Consider the following 22,595-nt stretch of genomic DNA (forward strand, 5'->3'; position numbering starts at 1 on the left):
CACCTCAGGTATTAAAAACCATGATGAGGCCGGGCGTGGCGGCTCAGGCCTGTAATCCCAGCACTTTGGGAGGCTGAGGTGGGTGGATCACCTGAGGTCAGGAGTTTGAGACCAGCCTGGCCAACATGGTGAAACCTGGTCTCTACTAAAAATACAAAATTAGCCGGGCATGGTGGTGCATGCCTGTAATCCCAGCTACTGCGGAGGCTGACACAGGAGAATCACTTGAACCCATGAGGGGAAGGTTGCAATGAGCTAAGATTGGGCCATTGAACTCCAGCCCAGGCAACAAGAGTGAAACTCCTTCTCAAAAAAAAAAAAAAAAAGCCGGACGTTGTGGCTCACGCCTGCAATCCCAACACTCTGGGAGGCCAAGGCAGGTGGATCACCTGAGGTCAGGAGTTCAAGACCAGCCTGACCAACATGGTGAAACCCTGTCTCTACTAAAAATACAAAAATTAGCTGGGCATGGTGGCACATGCCTGTAATCCCAGCTACTCGGAGGCTGAGGCAGGAGAATTGCTTAAAACCGGGATGCAGAGGTTATGGTGAGCCGAGATCACACTATTGCACTCCAGCTGGGGCAACAAGAGCGAAACTCCATCTCAAAAAAAAAAAAAAAAAAAGGAATGATGACTGAACGCTTACGAGTCAGGCTACCTGGAGGTTGGCCATGATGGTACCCGTCACCAGGGCTCTGGGCCCGGAGCCGTGAGCTGGGGGCTCTGCTGTGGTAGGGGGTGGCGACTGCACTTGCACTTGTGTGGTTGGCTGCAGGGCCCTGGGCAGGGTCTGCGGTGGTGGGGGTGGTGGGGGCAGCTGCAGTTTCTGCTCCTGGAGTCGAATCAAGTGCTCCTGAAGATACAGATAATACTCGTGTGTTTCCTTAGTTGGCAAGCTCACTTATGCAAATCCGGAAGTTTATGTCTTTCTTCATTCATGCTTTTAAAAAGACTGTCAAAAGATGTACATCTAGTCAGACATAGATGCTACTACCAGGTATCTCTGGTATCACTGGCTTGCTTTCAGGAGCCACGTGGTTCTTTTTTTTTTTTTTTTTTTGAGATGGATTCTCACTCTGTCGCCCAGGTTGGAGTGCAGTGGCGCGATCTCTGCTCACTGCAAGCTCCGCCGCCTCCTGGGTTCACGCCATTCTCCTGCCTCAGCCTCCCTAGAAGCTGGGACTACAGGCACCCGCCACCACGCCCGGCTAATTTTTTTGAATTTTTAGTAGAGACGGGGTTTCACCGTGTTCGCCAGGATGGTCTCGATCTCCTGACCTCATGATCTGCCCGCCTCAGCCTCCCAAAGTGCTGGGATTACAGGCGTGAGCCACTGTGCCCGGCCAAGCCGCCTGTTTCTAATGGCACATCCTGACTGGCCCTCAGCCCCTACAAATGCGCCGCCGGCAGCTCCCTCCCACGCACAGGACACAACACACACTCTTACACATGACACACAAAGCTCATGCAGAGACGCGCCATCCTCAGAAACACCTGCACACAAGGCTGGCCCTGGGCTGGCCTCAGGGAACTTGGGATTTGAGGAGGTTACCACCATTCTCTGACGCACAGCCCCTCATCCTCTGGGCCTGTGCTGCCTTCTCCCTGTGTTCTGAGTTCTCATCACACAGCCCCGAGCTTCCTGAATGCACTGCACTGCTCCCTGTCATGTGCATGTGTGCACTACTCCTGCTGCCTTGAATTTCCCTCCCCCGTAACCATCTAGGAACTTCCTATTTGCTTTGAAGACTCAGCATGACCTCCATTCTCCCAGGGTCAGGCACTTCTTCCTCTGTGCCTGCAGCACCTTCCCTATGCTTTCTGATACCACCAGGACTGTGAGTTCCTAGGGTCATGTGCTGGTTTTCCACTTTGAGTAGGTGATTAAAACTGGATGGATGGATGGATGGATAGATAAGAGGATGGGTGGATGGATGGGTAGATGGATGGACAGATGAGTACATGGATAGATGGATAGCTGGATGGGTGGATGAATGGATGAATGAATGGATGGGATGGCTGGCTGAGTGGGTGGGTGGATGGGTGGATATATGGATGGGTGGATATATGGATGGGTGGGTGGGTGGGTGGGTGAATGCATGAGTAGATAGATGGATAGGTGGATGGATAGATGGATAGACAAGCAGATGGGTAGATGAATGGGTGGATGGGTGGGTGGATGGACAAGTTGGTAGGTGGATAGGTGGATGGGTGGGTGAGTGGATGAACGGAGGCACAGATGAGTAGGTGGACGGGTAGGTGGGTGAATGGATGGATGGATGGACAGACAGGTAGGTAGACGGATAGATGAGTGGGTGGGTGGGTGAGTGAATGGGTAGAAAAGCACTGAGACTATAGGTGTGAGCCACTGCACCCAGTATATGTATTTTAAATCTAGCCATTAAATTTGAAAGATAAAGGATATAAAGTGGATGTTTAAAATCTTTTTCTTTTTTCTTTTTTTTTTTTTTTGAGACGGAGTCTCCCTCTGTCGCCCAGGCTGGAGTGCAGCGGCGCGATCTCGGCTCACTGCAAGCTCCGCCTCCCGGGTTCACGCCATTCTCCTGCCTCAGCCTCCGAGTAGCTGGGACTACAGGCGCCTGCCACTGCACCCGGCTAGTTTTTTGTATTTTTAGTAGAGATGGGGTTTCACCGTGTTAGCCAGGATGGTCTCAATCTCCTGACCTCGTGATCCACCCGCCTCAGCCTCCCAAAGTGCTGGGATTACAGGCTTGAGCCACCGCGCCCGGCCAATATTTTTCTTAAATACAGCACAAACTCACATCTTAGGGGTGCACCAAGTCACATTTCAGCTGGATGCCTGCATGTCAAAATCTCTGATTAGCCAAAGCCAATATAACCATCAACAGAATAAACTCTGTGACAAATGAATAAATCTGACATTTTATTTTTAAAATAATATTTTAAATTTAGGGGTCAAGTTTTTTTGTATCTGTGAAAAATTCCCAAACTAGTACTTTTTCTTAAAAGACGTGTCAACAACAAAATTAAACGCTGTCCTTGAAGACGATTTTGCTCAATGCTGTGAACGCCAGTCCATCCCAACACAAAGATCAGAATCAGCCTCTAATCTACTCTTCCCACCATGCTCGATATTATTACTTACATGTTTGGAAACACATGTTGGTTCAAAAAAGATAAAATGTGCTTCCTAAAGTGTTCTACCACGGAGTCTCTCTTTATGTGTGTAGCAACTATTAATCTATTTCTGTATTTTATTAGAAAGTTCTTGACAATTATTTGTGTGCACAAAATTAACAGCTTTACAATAATCATTCATTGTGCGACAGCCTTCTACCACTGCAACAACAGATACAGGTTCATACTTCAACTGACAGAACTTCTAAATATAAAGTCCCATAAGGGTTTTTTTTTTTTTAATCCCAAGTCACCTGAATACATCACAAAGAAAACACTCACCACGTCGCTTTTATTTTCAAGCGGAGCACCTGCTTCAAAGATGCTGGAGTCTTTACCAACAAAGGTAGAATTCATAACGTTTTCAAGACTTCAGTCTCATTATGCCCTGTCACAAAGCGCAGGAGCAGCACAATGAATTCTGACAGTTCACCTTGGCAGTGGGCTTTAACATGACTACTATTTGAATAAGTACGCAATATTAACTGAGTTGGTTACCTCTTTTTGAATATTTATTTAAATTTAATGTCTTTTTTGTTTCTCTTGAAATTCAATTTGCAGCTTAATTTCTACTATCTAAAAGAAAAAAATCATGAATTAAAATATAAAATCATTAGCTCCTGAGTGAAAACTTGAAGGCAAATTGTAGAGGAAAAGTGTGTTTACCTGCGCAGTACTAGACCAGGAATGCTGGATTTCTCTGGTAGTGGAGGTGCCGTCCATCTCAGCCGCTCGGCTCCTCCCTCCCGGTCTCGGCCTCTCTGCGCATCCTGTCCTGCAGCTGCCGGGCCACGGCTCTGACCGTCTGAAGACAATGGCCACGTTGTCTGCGAGGGTCTCCATGCACACAGTAACATGGAAACATCTTGTGTTTTTACTAGATATACATATTTAATTCTGGAGAATTCCAAAGAAAGTCTATTATTTCCATTTTCAGTATCCATTCATTCATGATACTGCTTCAATCAACAATTCTAATAATATTCAAAATTAAAAAGTAAAATGGATATTCCCCTAGAAAATATCCCTTTACTGTCAGCCAAAGACACTTAACGTTAATGGGCAATAAAGTCCGGATGAAACATGAACCACAGTTATCACAGGGCTTTCTATGCAAACATAATTCAAGATAATCCTTCTCAATTTAGACTGTGCCATGGCCAGACATGAAATGCCAGTTGGTATGAAATTGTCCACATGGCCGGGGGTGGTGGCTCATGCCTGTAATCCCATCATTTTGGAGGCCGAGGCAGGTGGATCACCTGAGATCAGAAGTTCGAGACCAGCCTGGCCAACATGGCAAAACCCCATCTCTACTAAAAGTACAAAAAATTAGCTGGGCATGGTGGCAGGTGCCTGTAATCCTCACTACTCAGGAGGCTGAGGCAGGAGAGTAATTTAGCCTGGGAGGTGGAAGTTGTAGTGAGCCGAGATTGCGCCACTGAACTCCAGCTTGAGTGACAGAGTGAGACTCCACCAAAAAAAAAAAAAGAGTTTGTGATGAAAACTCAAACATTAAATTGGCCATATTAAATTTAGAAATCTTCTTTTACATAATATAATTACTTCTTCAATTATCTTTCACAATGTGATTTCCACAAAGTACTATTCCAACCCACCTTCTTCACAGAGGCCACCTTCCACCTCCTCTCCTGGGCAAAGTCTGTGGCCATCCACTGCATCTCCTCCAGCAGATAGTCCCAGTGGGCCTTGGGCCGTGGGGCCTCCTGCAGCTTCGGCAGATGCCTCTGGGACCACAGACCTGCTTTCCTCAGCTCCGCAACGCACTGATGCATCTGGTTCTCCTGAAAGATAGGAGCAGTTCATCAGCTGTGAAGACAGAGACTCCAGCCCCTTTGTCACGGGCTCAGATTAAGGACCTGAATGAGGGAACACGGTGCCCTAGTGGTCCCCAATGCAGACCACACTGGGTGCTGGTGGGGGGACCTGCAGTGCCCAGACGCTGTGCATGCACCCCAGATGCCCCCTGCTCTAGAATCTGAGTAGGCTGGTGCCAAAGAATCACCAGAGAAGCAGCTATGGCCAGTTCTTCAGATGCCTTTACCGTCTGCCATATTATAGAGAAACATTTCAACTTCTAATTTAAACAGCTTGTAGCAAAAGCAACTTCTCCCACAGATAACTGAGCACTCTCACCAGCTTGATCTGCTCTGCAATCTTGTCCTAAGGGCTCTCCTATGGCCACAGGGCTCGGTGGTGGGGGGTGGGGTGGGGCGGGTGGTGCTGTACTCTGGGCTCTGGGCACCATGGCCACAGCCACACCTGCACGTCTGGATGCACCTGGAGAGGCAGCTTTGTGACTTGCTGGGGGGTGCCGCTTGTCTGCACGGAGCAGATGGAAAGGGGTGCTGCCCACAGGAGCTGAGGGTGGAGGAGGTGACAAGGGGCAGAGTGCTTGCAACAACTGGTTACCCTCAAGGGCAGCAAGCAACCCGTCACTAATACATTCAGTTCTCAATTTCACTAAAATCTTTACCCAGAACGCTGACTTACGGCCCTCACCATTTCACCAGAAGCGCTTAGTAGAGGAAAAACATTGAACAAGTTAGATCTAGTCCTTTACACTCACTGGAAACACAGATTCCTGGAGAAGCACAGACCACCAAGAATATTCTGGCACCGCAGCCCATGTGGGTCAGGACTCAGCCTGTGCCAGGTTTGGAGGGCAGCCCCTCTGGGTACCTGGGATGGTGCCCGGGGAGCTGCCTGCCCCTGGGTGGGGAGGTGGAGCGCGAGCTGCACAGCCTGTGGGGGTGGCGCTGAGAGCCAGCCTGGCAGGAGAGGTGGCGGCGCTGCGATTGGCTGCTGGGTCCTTCCCTGGACTGGGGGCTGTGCTTGTGGCTCTGTCACCCGCTGCTGGGAGACCTGCAAAGACGCTGCAGCACAGACCCCGGCCGGGGACAGCCTCCCGGGCCGCTGTGGCAGTGGGGTGTGTAAGCTGGCAGCATTCTGCACGGGAGGCCCTGTGGAGGGGTTGTACTGCTGCTGACTCTGCCACTATCCAGTGAGCTGTGCGGCCTGCGGTGTGGGGGGCATTCCTCCTGCAAATGCAAAGAAAGTCAAGCCCAACTCTCCCAGTATCTCAAAGCAAAATAGAGACGTGACCTTAAGAAGGGAGTCCACTGCTCCCCAAACCAAATAATGTCCCAAGTGTCCATTGACAGATGATGGGTAAACAGAAAGCGGCCTTAGCGAGGAAGGAAATCCTGCCACGTGCCACCGCGTGTATGAGCCCCGAGGACCTTCTGCTGAGTGACACGAGCCAGGCACAGAAGGGCAGATCCTGTCTGTCCCACTGACATGGGGTCCCTGGAGCACTCAGAGCCATGGGACAGCAAGCGGAGCGGGGTTGCGCAGGGGAGGAGAGGGGCATGCGTGTTTCATGGGGGCAGTGTTTCCGTTTGGGAAGTTGGAAATCTTCTGGAGGTGGACACAGGTGACGGCTGCACAGCAACGTGAATGTGCTTCATGCCACTGAGCTGTGCACTTAAAATGGTAAAACAAAAGCCAACCAGAAAAACTCCAAGGAGTAACACTTGAATCATTATTATTATTTTAGAAATAAGGGCTCACTCCATCACCCAGGCTGGCATGCAGTTGAGCAATCACAGCATTGTTTCTGCAGCCTTGACTCCTGCACTCAAAGCCATCCTTGTGCCTCAGCCTCCCGAGTAGCTAGGATTACAGGCACGCGCCACCACATCCGGCTAATTTTTGTATGTTTTGTAGAGACGGCATTTCTGCATGTTGGCCAGTCTGGTCTCGAACTCCTGACCTCAGGTGATCCACCCACCTCGGCCTCCCAAAGTGCTGGGATTCCAGGCTGAGCCGCTGCACCCTTCAAGCACAGGTTTTAAAAAAATCATTTTTACAGTAGTTGTTCCAGTCCTAAAAACAGCCAATATAAAAGATTTGATTTTACATTTTACAAGCAAAAGAAAAAAAAATGGAAATTTCTAGAATCTAGGCAACGGCTAAACTATCAATTTGGCCCCATCATTCCTTTCCAGGTCCATGGTCCTGAACGGACCTCCTTCCTCAGCGGCAGGTGAGGGCAGCCAATGCCACGGCCTGTGATTGGAGGATGCCTGCCTCTCTGCTGCCCTGTGATTGGAGGGCCCCTGCCTGTGACAGGAGGGTGCCCGCCCCTACGCTGGCCTGTGACTGGAGGGCGCACACCTCTGTGCGGGCCTTTGATTGGAGGGCACCCGCCTCTATGCTGACCTGTGATTGGAGGGCGCCCGCCTCTATGCTGACCTGTGATTGGAGGGTTCCCGCCTCTGGGCGCGCTTTTCCTCCTCTGGTGATCGCACACCTCGCCTCACAGCCCCCACCTCGCCTCACCGCCCCCACGCTGGGAGAAGGTGATGACCCTGCCCTCTGCTCTGGGGCTCCGTACTCCTGGATGGTGACTCCCCGGGCCTGCCGAGGCCCGGCCCACCTGCCCTCCCCACAGCTGCAATGCTCCTGGCTCACACCCTGCCCAGCATCTGCAGCCTGAAGGCCTTGACCACCTGCCTCGCGGCGTGCACATGGTGCGGCCTCTGCCACCAACCCTCCTCAAGAGGGCGCGGTCAGAAGCGCCCACTCTGTTGTAGCAGCGGCGCGGCTTCTCCACCTCAGCACCATCTGCAAGGTGACTCTGCCTGAGGACACGGGACCACCTTCCCTGACCACCTTCTGTCCCGAGGGCAGAGCGGAGCGCGGGGCACGCCAGGCCCTGCCTTCCTCGGGGAGGCACAGACGCAGGCGACCTGACGGGAGTGGGAGCTCTGAGGACCAGGGAGAGCAAACAGGGCGGCGCAGGGCGGGCACCGGGTCGGCAAAGGGCTCTCCGAGGCGGGCCGTGGAGCCAAGACCTGAATAAAGAGAAGGGAGCAGTCGGGAGCTGGTCCGGGCAAAGGCAGGGGGTGGCGGTCACGCATCTCTGCGTGCTCGGGCCTCGCCACTCGCGAGTTTCTATAAATATCTGCTGAAGGAGCGCATGGATGTGACTCATCGTCATGGACCGGTTTCCCGGGTCTCTAGGCACAGACTGATACGCACGTACGTATACATATTCTGATACCGGTATTTTCTGATGTGTTTTCCTTAAAAACTATGGTGTATTCTGTTAGCAATGCAAACTTGCAAAAATTAAAGAAAGACAAAAAACAATAGATGCTGGTGAGGACGTGGAGAACAGGGAACATTGTACACTGTTGGTGGGAGTGTAAATTAGCATAGCCGCTATGGAAAATAAAATGGAAGTTCTTCCAAAAACTGAAAATACAACTACTGTCCAATCCAGTAGTCCCACTCCTAGGTGTATATCCAAAGGGAAATAAATCATTCTATTGAAGTGATACCTGCGCTCGCATGTTTACTGCAACACAATTCACAACAGCAAAGACACGGAATCAACCTAAGTGCCCATCAACAGACAACTGGATAAGAAGATGTGGTGCATATATACACAATGGAGTACTATCCAGCCATAAAAAAGAATGAAACTTTGTCCTTCACAGCAACATGGATGGAAACAGAGGCCATCATCCTAAGTGAAACAACTGGGACACAGAAAGACAAACACCGCACATTTTCGCCCGTAAGCGGGAGCTAACTCACACGTCCACACAGATGTAGAGTGTAGAATGAGAGATAATGGAGACTTGGAAGGGTATAGGGTGAGGGGAGGGTAGATGCTGGGAAATTACTTAGTGGGTATGATTACGTTATTCCAATAACGGATGCACTGAAAGCCCAGACTTCGCCACCACGCAGTATGTCCATGCAACAAAACTGCTCCTGTACCCCTTAAGTTTATAGCAAAAAAGTTGGATATGTTAAAAAAAAAATTAAAGCTTGCCATTAAATTTATAGAATGTTAATTTTTTAGTATGGTATTAACTGACATTATGTGCTTACAACATGGTGCTGTGCTAAGCACCTTACAGATATAACAGTGTCAGTCCTCAGAACAGACTTGAGAAGTGTGATTATCACTGTTGCTCCAATTTTACAGATGAGACAACTGAGATAGGTGAGGTGACGCCACATGGCCACATCCCCAGAGCCAGCGAGGACAGGGCTGACCACGCTGCAGCCCACACTCGGAGTATCACAGCACAGGCCCCCACAGAGCAAACAACAGTGTGTGTGAAGACAGCCTGAGATCATCAGAGAGAAAAAAAGAATGCTTCTCCTTGGAAAAAGGAAAATATATGAAAACTCTTGATAGTTTGGTTTTTAATCACCTGTAGGAGAAACTATGAGTCTGCACAGACACCGCCAGCCTGTGCCCAGTTCTGGGTCAATAAACAGGTGCAAGGGCCCACTCTGCCCAGGAACAATCAACAGATGACAGAGTGTGTGGTAGCTTCAGAGCCTCATTGGCTCCCGGCTCCCACAGCCCACTCCTGGACTAGTACATGCCAGGTACTTTGGCACACAGATACTTTGTGCTGTCGGCATTGACTGCTGGAGAGGAACACCTGATGTCACCTCCAGGTGCTGTAAACCCATCCCAGGATGGCCCACTTCTAGGTGAGGCCTCTGACATCAAAGGAGAATCTGTGACATCAAATCCAATCACAGTACAGTGAGCCACGTTCCACCTTCGAAGTTCATGCTACATTATCCCTGGTGCAGAACAGGGAAAAAGCACAGAATGTGGAAATAGCACAGAACGCATTGCGGGCAGAACATCCTCTCTCTGATCCTCACCAGGAAGGAAGTCAGTCTCAGGCCTGAGTGGGACCAAGCTCTTGAGGCACCCATCTTGCTTTGCTCTGAGTCCATGCCCACTGCCAAGTGGCTGCTCCCAGGGATCCTGCTATCAAGGGGGGTGGCTGGACAGTGAGTGCGGGGACACTCATGTGCCAGATTCTGATGTGCCTGGCTGGCATGGGGAAGCTCCTGGGCACAGAGCTGAGGCCCAGGCCCTGCCACTCCATGAGTGCCCATGGCCTCCCCAGGCCCGCCTCCCATGCCTCCAGCCCAAGGCTCTAACTGGCTAAAATGATGGCTGAGTATAAAGTCACTTTGCTCCAAGCAAGAACTGAGAGGAGGCACAGGGGTGAGCCCGTGAGCCCACAGAAGCCATTTGGTACATATTTGTTGACTTACTTAAAATGAAAAAAGTTGGAAAATACACTGCTAGAAGGCTAGAATGGTTTCCTTTTTGTTTACAGGCTGACTTCATGCTGGGTGACTGCTACATACCTGTGGGCGCCAGTGTTCACTGCCTCTTAGATGCTTCCATTTTTATGGAATTCACATCTCCAGGTACTGGAGTCCCCATATGCATTTGCTATTAGAAGACAAAAATTATGGGAAGTATAAATGTGCGTTAACTTTTATCACACTGATTTTAAAATAAGTATTTCTCCACTGTCTCTTCAATTTCCATGACAAAGAACATGATATCACAGCTTAGAGCTATTGGCCAGTGATCATAAATAAACTCAAAAAACCCTCCATATTAGCCTTTGAATTTGACAGAAAGGAACAAAAATACTCTTCTCATCATTTAGTGCTTTTCTGTGTACCACTTGCTAAAGGCAGCACAACAGAACCAGGCTTCAGAAGTAGTATGTAGATAAGAAATCTAAGTCACCACTGCTAACCAAAAGCGGAAGCCAGAATTAAATCACTAGAGGTATCTATGTGAAAACCAAATCTAGAGCTTAGAAAAATAGTTGTATAAACTAAGGCAAAAATGACAATGTCAAAATATTTGTGGAAAGAAATAAAACTCTTAAGTCTATAATATGTCTTCACCAAAAAACAGAAGGCTTATGTGGATCTGACAACAAAATCTTGGTAACTGGAGAATAATGTGAAAAGAAAAATGTCTAAATGTTTACTGAGTAGAAAGCAGACTTAGGTTTTATAAAGTCCACCATACATGAAAATGCATTGTATTCTCAACTCTAACTGAAATGAGCACAAAGCCACAGAGGCACCTGCAGAGGTATCCCACACACAAGCACCAGAGCTCCTCTAGGTATTGCTTTCCCCCCACAAGCACAGATACTCAGGCCTTGCCTCATCATCTGGGGGACTGCGTCCTGCATCTGTGACAGTCGCTCCCAGGACATGTCTCCTGGCATGGGTCCTTAGGGACAGCCTCAGAATCAACTCCTCAGAGTGATCTGCAGCATCTGTAAATACATTGATTGCTATTTTTGGGACATTGGGATATGAAATATGTATGTATTGATCCTCAGGCATTATTATCATATAAAACATTTGTTTCAATATCCTTATATATGAGCCCTTCCTTAAGCAGAATGTTAAGTTTCAGAGACCAAAATAGAATAGAGATTTGGCTGGGCATGGTGGCTCACACCTGTAATCCCAGCACTTTGGGAGGCCGAGATGGGCAGATCACTTGAGCTCAGGAATTCGAGATCAGCCTGGGCAACATGGTGAAATCCCATCTCTACAAAAAAATACAAAAATTAGCTGGGTGTGGTGGAGCATGCTGATAGTATTAGCTACTCAGGAGGCTGAGGTGGAAGAATCATTTTGAGCCCAAAAGAGCAAAGTTGCAGTAAGCTGAGATCATGCCACTGTACTCCAGTCTAGGAGACAGAGCAAGACCCTATCTCAAAAAAAAAAAAAGAATGGAGATTGAGACAGGTTCACAATTAAAACCAGTGTGCACTATTACTTCAAAGACTGTCAGAATGCTGCAGCAAGCTGAGTTTCAGAAATACCAAAAAAGGTGGGAAAAGATGCTTAAACAAACAACCAAGCTGGACAACATTAACTTTTTTTAAATAAAAAGCTGAAAATTTAACTGGGCATAGTGGCTCACAGCTGTAACTCCAGCTAGTTGGGAGGCTGAGGTGGGAGAATCACTTGAGCCCAGGAGTTCTAGTGAGACCCCATCTCAACTAAAAATTTTTAAAATTAGCTGAGCATGGTGGCGCCTATAGTCACAGCTACTAGGGAGGCTGAGGTGGGAGGACTACTTGAGCCCAGGAGATGGAGGTTGCAGTGAGCCAAGATCGCACTACTGCACTCCAGCCTGGGTGACAGAGCAAGACCCTGTTTAAAAAACAAAACAAAAAACAACAACAACAAAAACACTTTTGTTTCTTCTTTTTTTTTGAGACAAGAGTCTCGCTCTGTCACCCAGGCTGGAGTGTGGTGGCGTGATCTCGGCTCACTGCAACCTCTGCCTCCCAGGTTCAAGCCATTCTCCTGCTTCAGCTTCCCGAGTAACCTGGATTATAGGCATCTGCCATTTTTGTATTTTTAGTAGAGACGGGGTTTCACCATGTTGGTCAGGCTGGTCTTGAACTCTTGACTTCAAACAATCCACCCACCCCAGCCTCCCAAAGTGCTGGGATTACAGGCATGGGCCACTGCACCTGGCCCACTTTTGTTTCTTTACCTCATTTAAGGTGTTAAAGGAAATTTGTTTTTTTGAGCCAATATGTTTTTTTTTTTTTTTTTTTGAGACGGAGTCTCGCTCTGTCGCCCAGGCTGGAGTGCAGTGGCCGGATCTCAGCTCACTGCAAGCTCCGCCTCCCGGGTTCACGCCATTCTCCTGCCTCAGCCTCCCGAGTAGCTGGGACTACAGGCGCCCGCCACCTCGCCCGGCTAGTTTTTTGTATTTTTTTAGTAGAGACGGGGTTTCACCGTGTTAGCCAGGATGGTCTCGATCTCCCGACCTCGTGATCCGCCCGTCTCGGCCTCCCAAAGTGCTGGGATTACAGGCTTGAGCCACCGCGCCCGGCCGAGCCAATATGTTAACACATCATGGAGATACGAGGCTGAGTCAGGCAGACAGCCAGGTTCATCCTCTTAGTGAACAAGGGCAGGCCCAGCCCCAGGGCTGCTCTCCAGGGGTGCCGGCACAGGGATTTCAGCCCTGTGTGGGGCGCTGCACATGTGGCCTTGTGTAAAAGCTCAGTTTTTGGTTTCCACTCCCTACTGCTGGCCTCTCCTTGGCAGTCATCCAGTTGTTTATCCCCTCCTGCTCTTCATACGATGAACAACTGGAGGACTGCTAAGCCTCAGTCTGGGGCCAAGCTGAGCACGTGACAGAGAGTGCCTCTGTCCAGAGTGTCCCCGGAGGGCAACCTCCCATGGCACGCACAGCACCCAGCCCACCTGCATCTGCATCTCCCTAACCGGCCTGCACAGCTTGGTTGAGAAGTAAATGCATGCAGAGCTCCGCCTCCATTGTATTCTTGCCAGAAATGTTCAGTCTAAGTCGAGCAGTGAGAAACGGAACACCCAGGCTGTGGTAGCCTCTGCAGAGCAACTGATCTGGGCGCTTCAAAACATCAGTGTTGTGAGAGAAAGAAAAGCAAACCCAGGCAGGAACATGCCTTGAGAGGTGTGGATGCCAGCAAGCGTGATAGGAGGGCTGTGGTCACGTGGGACGTTTTCTTGTTGGGAGATACACAACAAAGGATCCAGGGGTAAACAATCATGACTGACAACTTTAAAATGTGTGGAGATAGACAGATAGGTAGAACACATACATGCGACAAAATATTAACAACTGGTGAGTTTACCATTCACTGTACTGCTCTTTCAACATTTTCAATAATTGAAATTTTTCACAATATGAAATTGGAGAAAAGAGCCAGGTGTGGTGGCTCACGCCTGTAATCCCAGCACTTTGGAGGCTGAGACAGGAGGATCACTTGAGGTCAGGAGTTCGAGACTAGCCTGGCCAACATGGTGAAACCCCCTCTCTGCTAAAAATACAAAACTTAGCCAGGCATGGTGGTACGTACCTATAATCCCAGCTACTTGGGAGGCTGAGACATGAGAATCGCTTGAACCCAGGAGGTGGAGGTTGCAGTAAGCCAAGATCACACCACTAAACTACAGCCTGGGTGACAGAGGGAGACTCTGTCTCAAAAGAATAAATAAATAAATAAAGAAGTTGGAGAAAAGAAAACTGACACTGCTCACAGCCAGTTTGTTTGGAGAATCACACTGAACTCAACCTGTGTTCTCAACATTAAGAACATGACATGAGAAGAGTAGGGTAGAGCAGGCCTGTGTTCTGTGTGGGTGCTTGCACTTGCTGGGGCCAGGCCAGAGGTGCCAGCCCTGCCGGCCACAGGTGCAGCACACTGGGCCACCCCACAGCCTGCATCCCGCTCCCAGGAGCCCATCCATCCCTCCACACTCTTCCCATGGGATTCCACATATGTCACCAATGCCATTTTTTACTCTGAGTTAAAGTTGTTTTTTCAAAGGCTGCCTCCTTCACTAGTCAATTTTGAACCATCAACAGAGCCAGCTGATTAACAGATTAAAACTCTAAATGTCTTTTTTTTTTTTTTTTTGAGATGGAGTCTCGCTCTTGTTGCCCAGGCTGGAGTGTAATGGCGCAGTCTTGGCTCACTGCAACCTCCGCCTCCTGGGTTCAAGTGATTCTCTTGCCTCAGCCTCCCAACTAGCTGGGATTACAGGTGCCCGCCACCAGGCCCGGCTAATTTTTCCTTTTTTAGTAGAGACGGGGTTTCACCATGTTGGCCAGGCTCATCTCAAACTCCTGCCATCAGGTGATCTGCCCGCCTCGGCCTCCCAAAGTGCTGGGATTACAGGTGTGAGCCATCACACCCGGCCAACTCTGAATGTCTTTAGCCGTATGTACATGCATATTCAGTAATATTTTTCTATTACATTATAAAGCATATAGCACACCTATTAGAGTGGCCACCATAAAAAAAAAATGTACAAGCGTTGGCAAGGATGTGGAGAAAGAAAACCCTCACTCTTGCTGGTGGGATGTGAAATGGTGCGGCTACTATGAAAATGGTGTGGACTTTCCTAAAAGTTAAACACAGAGTTACTGCGTGACCCAGCAATTCCACTCTGGGTATATGCCCAAGAGAACTGAAAGCAGGAACTTGAAGAAGTATCTGTACGCCCATCTTCACGGCAGCACTGTTCACAATAGCTGAAATGTGGAAGCAACCCAAGTGTCCACCAAGAGGTGGATCCACACCGCAGTCTACCCATCCCACGGAGCATGATTCAGCCTTCCACACCTGCAGAGTCTACTCATCCCACGGAGCATGATTCAGCCTTCCACACCACAGTCTACCCACCCACGGAGCATGATTCAGCCTTCCACACCACAGTCTACCCACCCACGGAGCGTGATTCAGCCTTCCACACCACAGTCTACCCACCCACGGAGCATGATTCAGCCTTCCACACCCGCAGAGTCTACCCACCCACAGAGTGTGATTCAGCCTTCCACACCACAGTCTACCCACCCACGGAGCATGATTCAGCCTTCCACACCTGTAGTCTACCCACCCACGGAGCATGATTCAGCCTTCCACACCCACAGAGTCTACCCACCCACGGAGCATGATTCAGCCTTCCACACCACAGTCTACCCACCCACGGAGCATGATTCAGCCTTCCACACCCACAGAGTCTACCCACCCACGGAGCATGATTCAGCCTTCCACACCCGCAGAGTTTACCCACCCACGGAGTGTGATTCAGCCTTCCACACCACAGTCTACCCACCCACGGAGTGTGATTCAGCCTTCCACACCACAGTCTACCCACCCACGGAGCGTGATTCAGCCTTCCACACCACAGTCTACCCACCCACGGAGCATGATTCAGCCTTCCACACCCGCAGAGTTTACCCACCCACGGAGTGTGATTCAGCCTTCCACACCACAGTCTGCCCATCCCACGGAGCGTGGTTCAGCCTTCCAAAGGAAGGAATTCTGTTACAGGCTACAGCATGGGTGAACTCTCAAGACACGATGCTGAGTACAACAGACAGAAAAGGACAAATACTATATGATTCAACTTACTTAGGTGGCTTGAGAAGTGCATTCCCACCCGCAGAGACAGACAGTACAGTGGTGGGTGCCAGGGGCTGAGGGAGGGGAAATGGGGAGTTAGCATTTCACAGGGGCAGAGTTTCTGTCTGAGAAGATGAAAATGTTCTGGAGATGGATGCTGGTGATGGCCACACAACAATGTGAACATGCTTCATGCCATGGAACTGTACACTTAAAAATGGGTAAAATGGGAACTGTTATGTATATTTTAACATAATTTTTAGAACATGTTTTTAAGTATATAGAAATGTTGACTGGGTGCAGTGGCTCACACCTATAATCCCAGCACTTTGGGAGGCTGAGGCGGGGGATAACCTGAGGTCAGGAGTTTGAGACCAGCCTGGCCAACATGGTGAAACCCCATCACTACTAAATACAAAAAATTAGCCGGGCATGGTAGCACGTGCCTGTAATCCCAGCTACTCGGGAGGCTGAGGGAGGAGAATTGCTTGAACCCGGGAGTCAGAGGTTGTAATGAGCTGAGATTGTGCCACTGCACTATAGCCTGGGCAATAAAGCAGGACTCCATCTCAAAAAAAAAAAAAGAAAAAAGAAAGGAAAGAAATGTAATAACTGAGTTGCAGTTTCCAGGAACTTCCTTGTATTCTGAAATCTAAAATCATTGGTTTTTGAGACTCGTCCCCTAGAATATGTTTAAAGAGCAAAATCAACTCCCTGTAGCAAGAAAATAATTTAGGAAATCTGTTTGTTTAAAAGCAGACAAAGGGGCAAAAAGATAAACATCCAAAGAGGCCACAATCGTACAGAAGCAATGAAAAATGCAAATATATCAGAAAAGCAAATGCAAATGAAAAACATTCCAGCAGAAAAGTTAACAGAACTAATGATCAGAGACAAACACTTTAATTTCAGTAACAGTAGGGAAAAATAACAGCATTCATGCATTAAAACTAAGAGCCTTCACAAAGACGTCTCAAGATGTATTTTGAACAACAGAGGACAGGCTCTTGGGAGACCTCTGGGTCCTGCCTCAGAACATCGAGTCCTCAAATCCGAGTGAGGAAAGTCTGGGGAGCTGCATTGTGGAGCCATCAGAAAGTACCTGGAGTGGCTGCTGCTGGGCTGGAAAAGCCGCGGAAGTCCTTGGGGGGAAGCTGGGTTGCTATGGCAACAGGAGTGCCAGGCTGCCCGTGCTTTCTGGCCACAACCTTTACCTGAGAGGGAATATTCAAAGGGAAGAGAGGAAGAAGGGAAAATAATGTTTAAACTTTGCAAAGTTGATCACCACCAGCACATCCCATGCAGCTGGCAGCCTCAGCCACTAATAGAGGGGCACGGGGACAACTTGGCTCTCTGATTGCAATTTAAGGCCTCACGGGGCTGGAAAGAACAAATCTGGCCCTAGGCACTGAAGCTTTGTTTGAAGTCCAGTTTAAACCTCAATCTGTGGCCAACAGGTAGCCACGGTCAGGCTGCACAGGCCGCGTCCACACAGCTTCACGCAGGAGCCCAGTGGCAGTGTCAGAGGGCGGCCCACCCCTCACGGCAGGGGCTGCAGATGCCTGGGGAGGCCATGGTGGGGCATGAGGAAGAATGACAAAAAACACTCCCACTGAAAATGTGTCCTTTCTTAAAAACACACTTTGATCTGATAAAACAGAAAGACAAATTAATCTGCATCTCCATAATGACAGCTTCTTAGGAGTAAGTAAACCAAAGAATCTTTCCAGAGACATTAACTGCTTCACATCCAGCGTATTCAAATGGGAATACCCTTGAAATTAAATGAACTCAAAGTCAAACGGCACTTTACAGCTTAAAATCACAGAGAGAAATACAAGAAAACAGAAACTGGTTCTTACTTCTGGCTGACAGGTCTAAAAAAAAAAGTAAAGAAAAAGAAACTGGTTCTTCTGGCTAAATATGTCCAGAAGGCTAAATATAAACAAGCACATATCATCATAAATAATCAAAACCAAACCTTAATATTTGTCAGTACCCTGGAATAAATTAACACTTTAAATAAATCAGATAGACAGTAAATCTTATGTTCTGTATAAGTTACCACAATTAAGTGGGTTTTTTTGTTTGTTTGTTTTTTGGTTGTTTTTTTTTTTTGAGACAGAGTCTCGCTCTGTCGCCCAGGCTGGAGTGCAGTGGCACGATCTTGGCTCACTGCAAGCTCCGCCTCCCTAGTTCACGCCATTCTCCTGCCTCAGCCTCCCGAGTAGCTGGGACTATAGGCGCCTGCCACCGCGCCTGGCTAATTTTTTGTATTTTCAGTAAAGACAGGGTTTCACCGTGTTAGCCAGGATGGTCTCGATCTCCTGACCTCGTGATCCGCCCGCCTCAGCCTCCCAAAGTGCTGGGATTGCAGGTGTGAGCCACCGGGCCCGGCCCACAATTAAATGTTTTAAAGAAATCAAATAGTGGCCAGGCATGGTGGCTCACGCCTATAATCTCAGCGCTTTGGGAGGCCAAGGCAGGTGGATCATGAGGTCAGGAGTTTGAGAGCAGCCTGACCAACATGGTGAAACCTCGTCTCTACTAAAAATACAAAAATTAGCTGGGCATAGTGTTGCACACCTGTAATCCCAGCTACTCAGGGGGCTGAGGCAGGAGAATCGCTTGAACCCGGGAAGTGGAAGCTGCAGTGAGCCAAGATCGCACCACTGCACTTCAGCCTGGGTTGACAGCTCCATCTCAAAAAAAAAAAAAAAAAGAAATCAGGTAGCTTGATCCTGTAATCAAGCATGCTTGCAGAAAGTGCACAAACATTTCTTACTCTTTCAGGAACCTGCAATATAATCACTGAACAACATGCCTAAAATTGCTTGACACTGGCCACAGGTATCAGCCTTGGAAGGAATTCGGTTCTAGTAGGAGGTATTGAAGCCTATAACCTTGACCCAAAAGAAGAGAACTTCGTTGTGAAAATGGGAATCTGGGCATTTCAGTAGGCGGGGGGTGGGGGAAGGGTTCGGCAGTGCTTGGAGTTGAAGGAGAGTCTGAGCTGTGGGCATCCTCCAGGGACACCAGTGCCTGAGTGTGGCGGCCCTGCCTGAAGACATGTTTGAGATCAAGTCATCCAAAGCTGAAAAGAAAAACCGTTAGTAGAGTTCACTCCTTCTTGGAAGGTAGGGTGTCTTTTAAATACAAGTCTTCTCATACAAATTTAAAACACTGAAATTAAGTATTCTGGAGTAGTTCAATAATAGTATTGAAAAGGTTAAAAGGGATATGGAGGCCGGGTGCAGTGGCTCACGTCTGTAATCCCAGCACTTTGGGAGGCCAAGGCAGGGGGATCACCTGAGGTCAGGAGTTTGAGAACAGCCTGGCCAACATGATGAAACCTCGTCTGTACTAAAAATACAAAAATTAGCCTGGCGTGGTGGCAGCCACCTGTAATCCCAGCTACTCAAGAGGCTGAGGCAGGAGAATTGCTTGAACCCAGGAGTGGGAGGTTGCAGTGAGCCAAGATTGGGCTATCACTCCAGCCTGGGCAACAAGAGTGAAACTCTGTCTCAAAAAAATAAAAAATAAATAAATAAAGAAAAGGGATATGGAGGCACCACTCCCTTGATACTTACAATTTCTAATATATTGACTACAAATACATCACACAAAGGTGTCAACAGGAAGATTCTACTATATTGAGAGGCAAAATTTTAAAAACACTTAAGATATGAAAATAAGGCATTAACACATCAATGTCAGTTTACACACTGACTTCTAGATACTTCTGAAAATTTCCTGAAAACTCAATTTAATGATTTTTAAGGTTTCAAATGTATATAAACATCCTTTGTTCAAAGGCTTTAAAAGTGCATTTTTTCACTTGCACCAATTCCCCAAGCAAAAAACCCATAGGCAAATGTACCTAATTAGTTTAAATAATATTTTATAGCGCTAATGAAGTTTGGTAACAGGGATCATGTTAGTAGAGTCAACCTAAATACACAACAAGCAGCTGGAATGTGAGCAATATTACACAGAGGAAAATAGTCACGAGAAATCAAAATGTTAGTACACTTCCAATATTTTACTATAAAATGATCATAAAACATAAATTCCTAAGATGCTAGTCAGGATCTATAGAAACTTATTTCTACCATTTAGAAGTGAACTTTAATACAACGATTAACTTACTTTTCATGTGACTATCAAAGCTGTTAGACTGCTTATCTTCAGTATTTCTTAACTGAATGCCATAATGACCTTTCTAAGGAGACCTTCAGCTGATCCCACAAGATCTGTAGGCTGCGGTCCCTCAGCTGTGGTGTGCTTTAAGACACTCCCATGAAGATATTCTCCTCAACCTATGAATACCTTATGGGCAAGTTTCCTAGTTTCCAAACATAGTAAATGTTTAAAATAATTGCTTTCTAATTTTGTTGCATTATAGGAAGAGGATAGTTCATATGAAATTAATTTTATAAATTTTATTGAGGATTCCCTTGGGGGTCAATTTACAAATAGTCTCCATGTATACTCTAAAAAAATTATTCTTTGTTGAAAGTTTTTACACACACATACATATACATGTGTGTTATACACTTAAACAGGCTAATTTGTATTGTTAATTTGAATAGTTCACATTCTACATACTTATAATTATTTTATTTATTTATTGTCTTCCGAGAAAAAAGCTAGTAATTCCTCATACAATCGTGGATTTAAAAACTGCTCCCTGGGAGGCCAAGGTGGATAGATCACAAGGTCAGGAGTTCGAGACCAGCCTGGCCAACACAGTAAAACCCCGTCTCTACTAAAAATACAAAAAATTAGCCGGGCGTGGTGGCAGATGCCTGTAATCCCAGCTACTTGGGAGGCTGAGGTAGGAGAATTGCTTGAACCAGGGAGGTAGAAGTTGCAGTGAGCCGAGATCATGCCGCTGCACTCCAGCCTGGGTGACAGTGCGAGACTCCATCTCAAAAAAAAAAAAAACACACACACACACACACACACACACACACAAAACACAAAAACTGTTCCCTTGAAACTCTATCGATAGGCCACACATGGTGGCTCACGCCTGTAATCCCAGCACTTTGGGAGGCTGAAGTGGGCTGATCACTTGAGGCCAGGAGTTCAAGACCAGCCTGGCCAACATGGTGAAACCCCATCTCTACTGAAAATACAAAACATCAGCCGAGCGTGGTGACACATGCCTGTGATCCCAGCTACTCGGGAGGCTGAGGCATGAGAATTGCTTGAACCCGGGAGGCATAGGTTGCAGTGAGCTGAGATCGCACCACTGCACTCCAGACTGGGCGACAGAGCAAGACTTTGTCACAAAAAAAAAAAAAAGAAAGAAAGAAAGAAAATGAAATTCTATACACTTTTGCTCTGTGTATTTTGAGTCTAAGTTAGAGCTGTACTTGTTCAGAAACTCTTGACATTGAGATGTGTGTTCAGGAACCTTGGAACCTTGGCTTTGAGCTCAATCAGCCCTGACTGCAGGTGGCTGGCAAGGGTGGACTCTGGAGGTTCTCACCTTGCACAGCACAACCGTTTAGGAGCAGGCAAATGTGGTGACATTCCAAGAAAGGTGCCAGGACGCTGCCCCCGTGAGCACCTGCCACAGAGGTGCCTGAACCACCACCGGAGAGGGGGGCTGCCGGGGGTTCAGCCAGGTGCCAGGATCCCTGGAACCATCCTCTGTAAACGTGGGGAGCCTGTGAGAGACTTTAAACCACTATTCACGGCCACAGTGTGTTTTAAAAGTGAAGTGCCTAGAACGCATGCTCTGAGATGGTAAGCTCTGCGTTGCACCTGCACGTCTAAGATGGTAAGCTCTGCGTTGCACCTGCACGCAGCATAAGCCCTGAGCTCTGCTTCCCGTGACAAGCACCAAAACAGAGAACTGTTACCTCATCATTAATGACTTCAAAGTGCTCCTCCTCCTCCTCTTCAATGTCCAAATCATTCTGCCTAAGATATGCTTGTAATGGTCCATACAGTCTCTCCTTGAAAGCTAAGAAATCCATCATGTTCCCTTGAAAGTGTTGCAAGAAAAACAGTTCAATCAAATACTCCTTGAAGACCTCCTTCAGAGCCTGCATCTCCTGGTAATGATAGTCCAGGCACTGCTTCCTCATCTGCACCATCTCCAGAGAGGCTGGGGGAATCTCCTCTAACTTCTTGGGAGCCTTCTTCACTCCCGTGTTCCCCACAGACGTGAGTGGGAGGCTGGAAAGGCCTGGGGGCACGGCAGTCCTGGAAGGGCTGGTGGGTGGCGGGGGGGCCATCATCCCAAACCCTGCTGCGCCCCCAGCCCCGGGGAGCAGCACGCCGGGCGTCCTCTCGAAGCCCAGGGGCCGGGACAGCGGCGGCCCCTGCAGCACCTGCTGCTGCTGGACCAGCTGGCCCTGGATGCTGCTGCTGATCTGTGGTGGCAAGTTAGCCGTGATGTGGCTGGGGCTGGCCAGGGGCTGCAGGCCAGCCCCACCTGCGGCTGCAGGGCTCTGGGGTCCCAAGTGGTGGATGGTGCCCCCTGACTGTGTGTGGGGCTGGGAGGGTCTCCGCTCTCGGACTGTGATGGGCGTACCCGGGTGCTGGAGCTGAACCTGGGCTCCCTGGGCGATCTGGGTGAGTCCTGACCCATCCTGAAACACAA

General features: G+C 48.3%; 1 protein-coding gene across 1 annotated transcript in view; it reads right to left on the bottom strand.

Moving 5' to 3' along the window:
* Positions 1–22,595, bottom strand: part of LOC105490547 (putative EP400-like protein) — a 57,686-nt gene that overhangs the window by 14,960 nt on the left and 20,131 nt on the right. Inside the window, 10 exon segments of the mRNA XM_071070756.1 lie at positions 661–954; positions 3,444–3,549; positions 3,660–3,737; positions 3,828–4,058; positions 4,781–4,966; positions 15,816–15,877; positions 15,986–16,050; positions 17,079–17,126; positions 17,128–17,190; positions 21,850–22,584. Coding sequence (XP_070926857.1) covers positions 4,039–4,058; positions 4,781–4,966; positions 15,816–15,877; positions 15,986–16,050; positions 17,079–17,126; positions 17,128–17,190; positions 21,850–22,584 — 1,179 coding nt within the window. The 3' untranslated portion in view covers positions 661–954; positions 3,444–3,549; positions 3,660–3,737; positions 3,828–4,038.

Source organism: Macaca nemestrina, chromosome 10 (genome assembly GCF_043159975.1).
Source record: "Macaca nemestrina isolate mMacNem1 chromosome 10, mMacNem.hap1, whole genome shotgun sequence".
In the NCBI taxonomy this organism is placed as follows: Eukaryota; Metazoa; Chordata; class Mammalia; order Primates; family Cercopithecidae; genus Macaca; species Macaca nemestrina.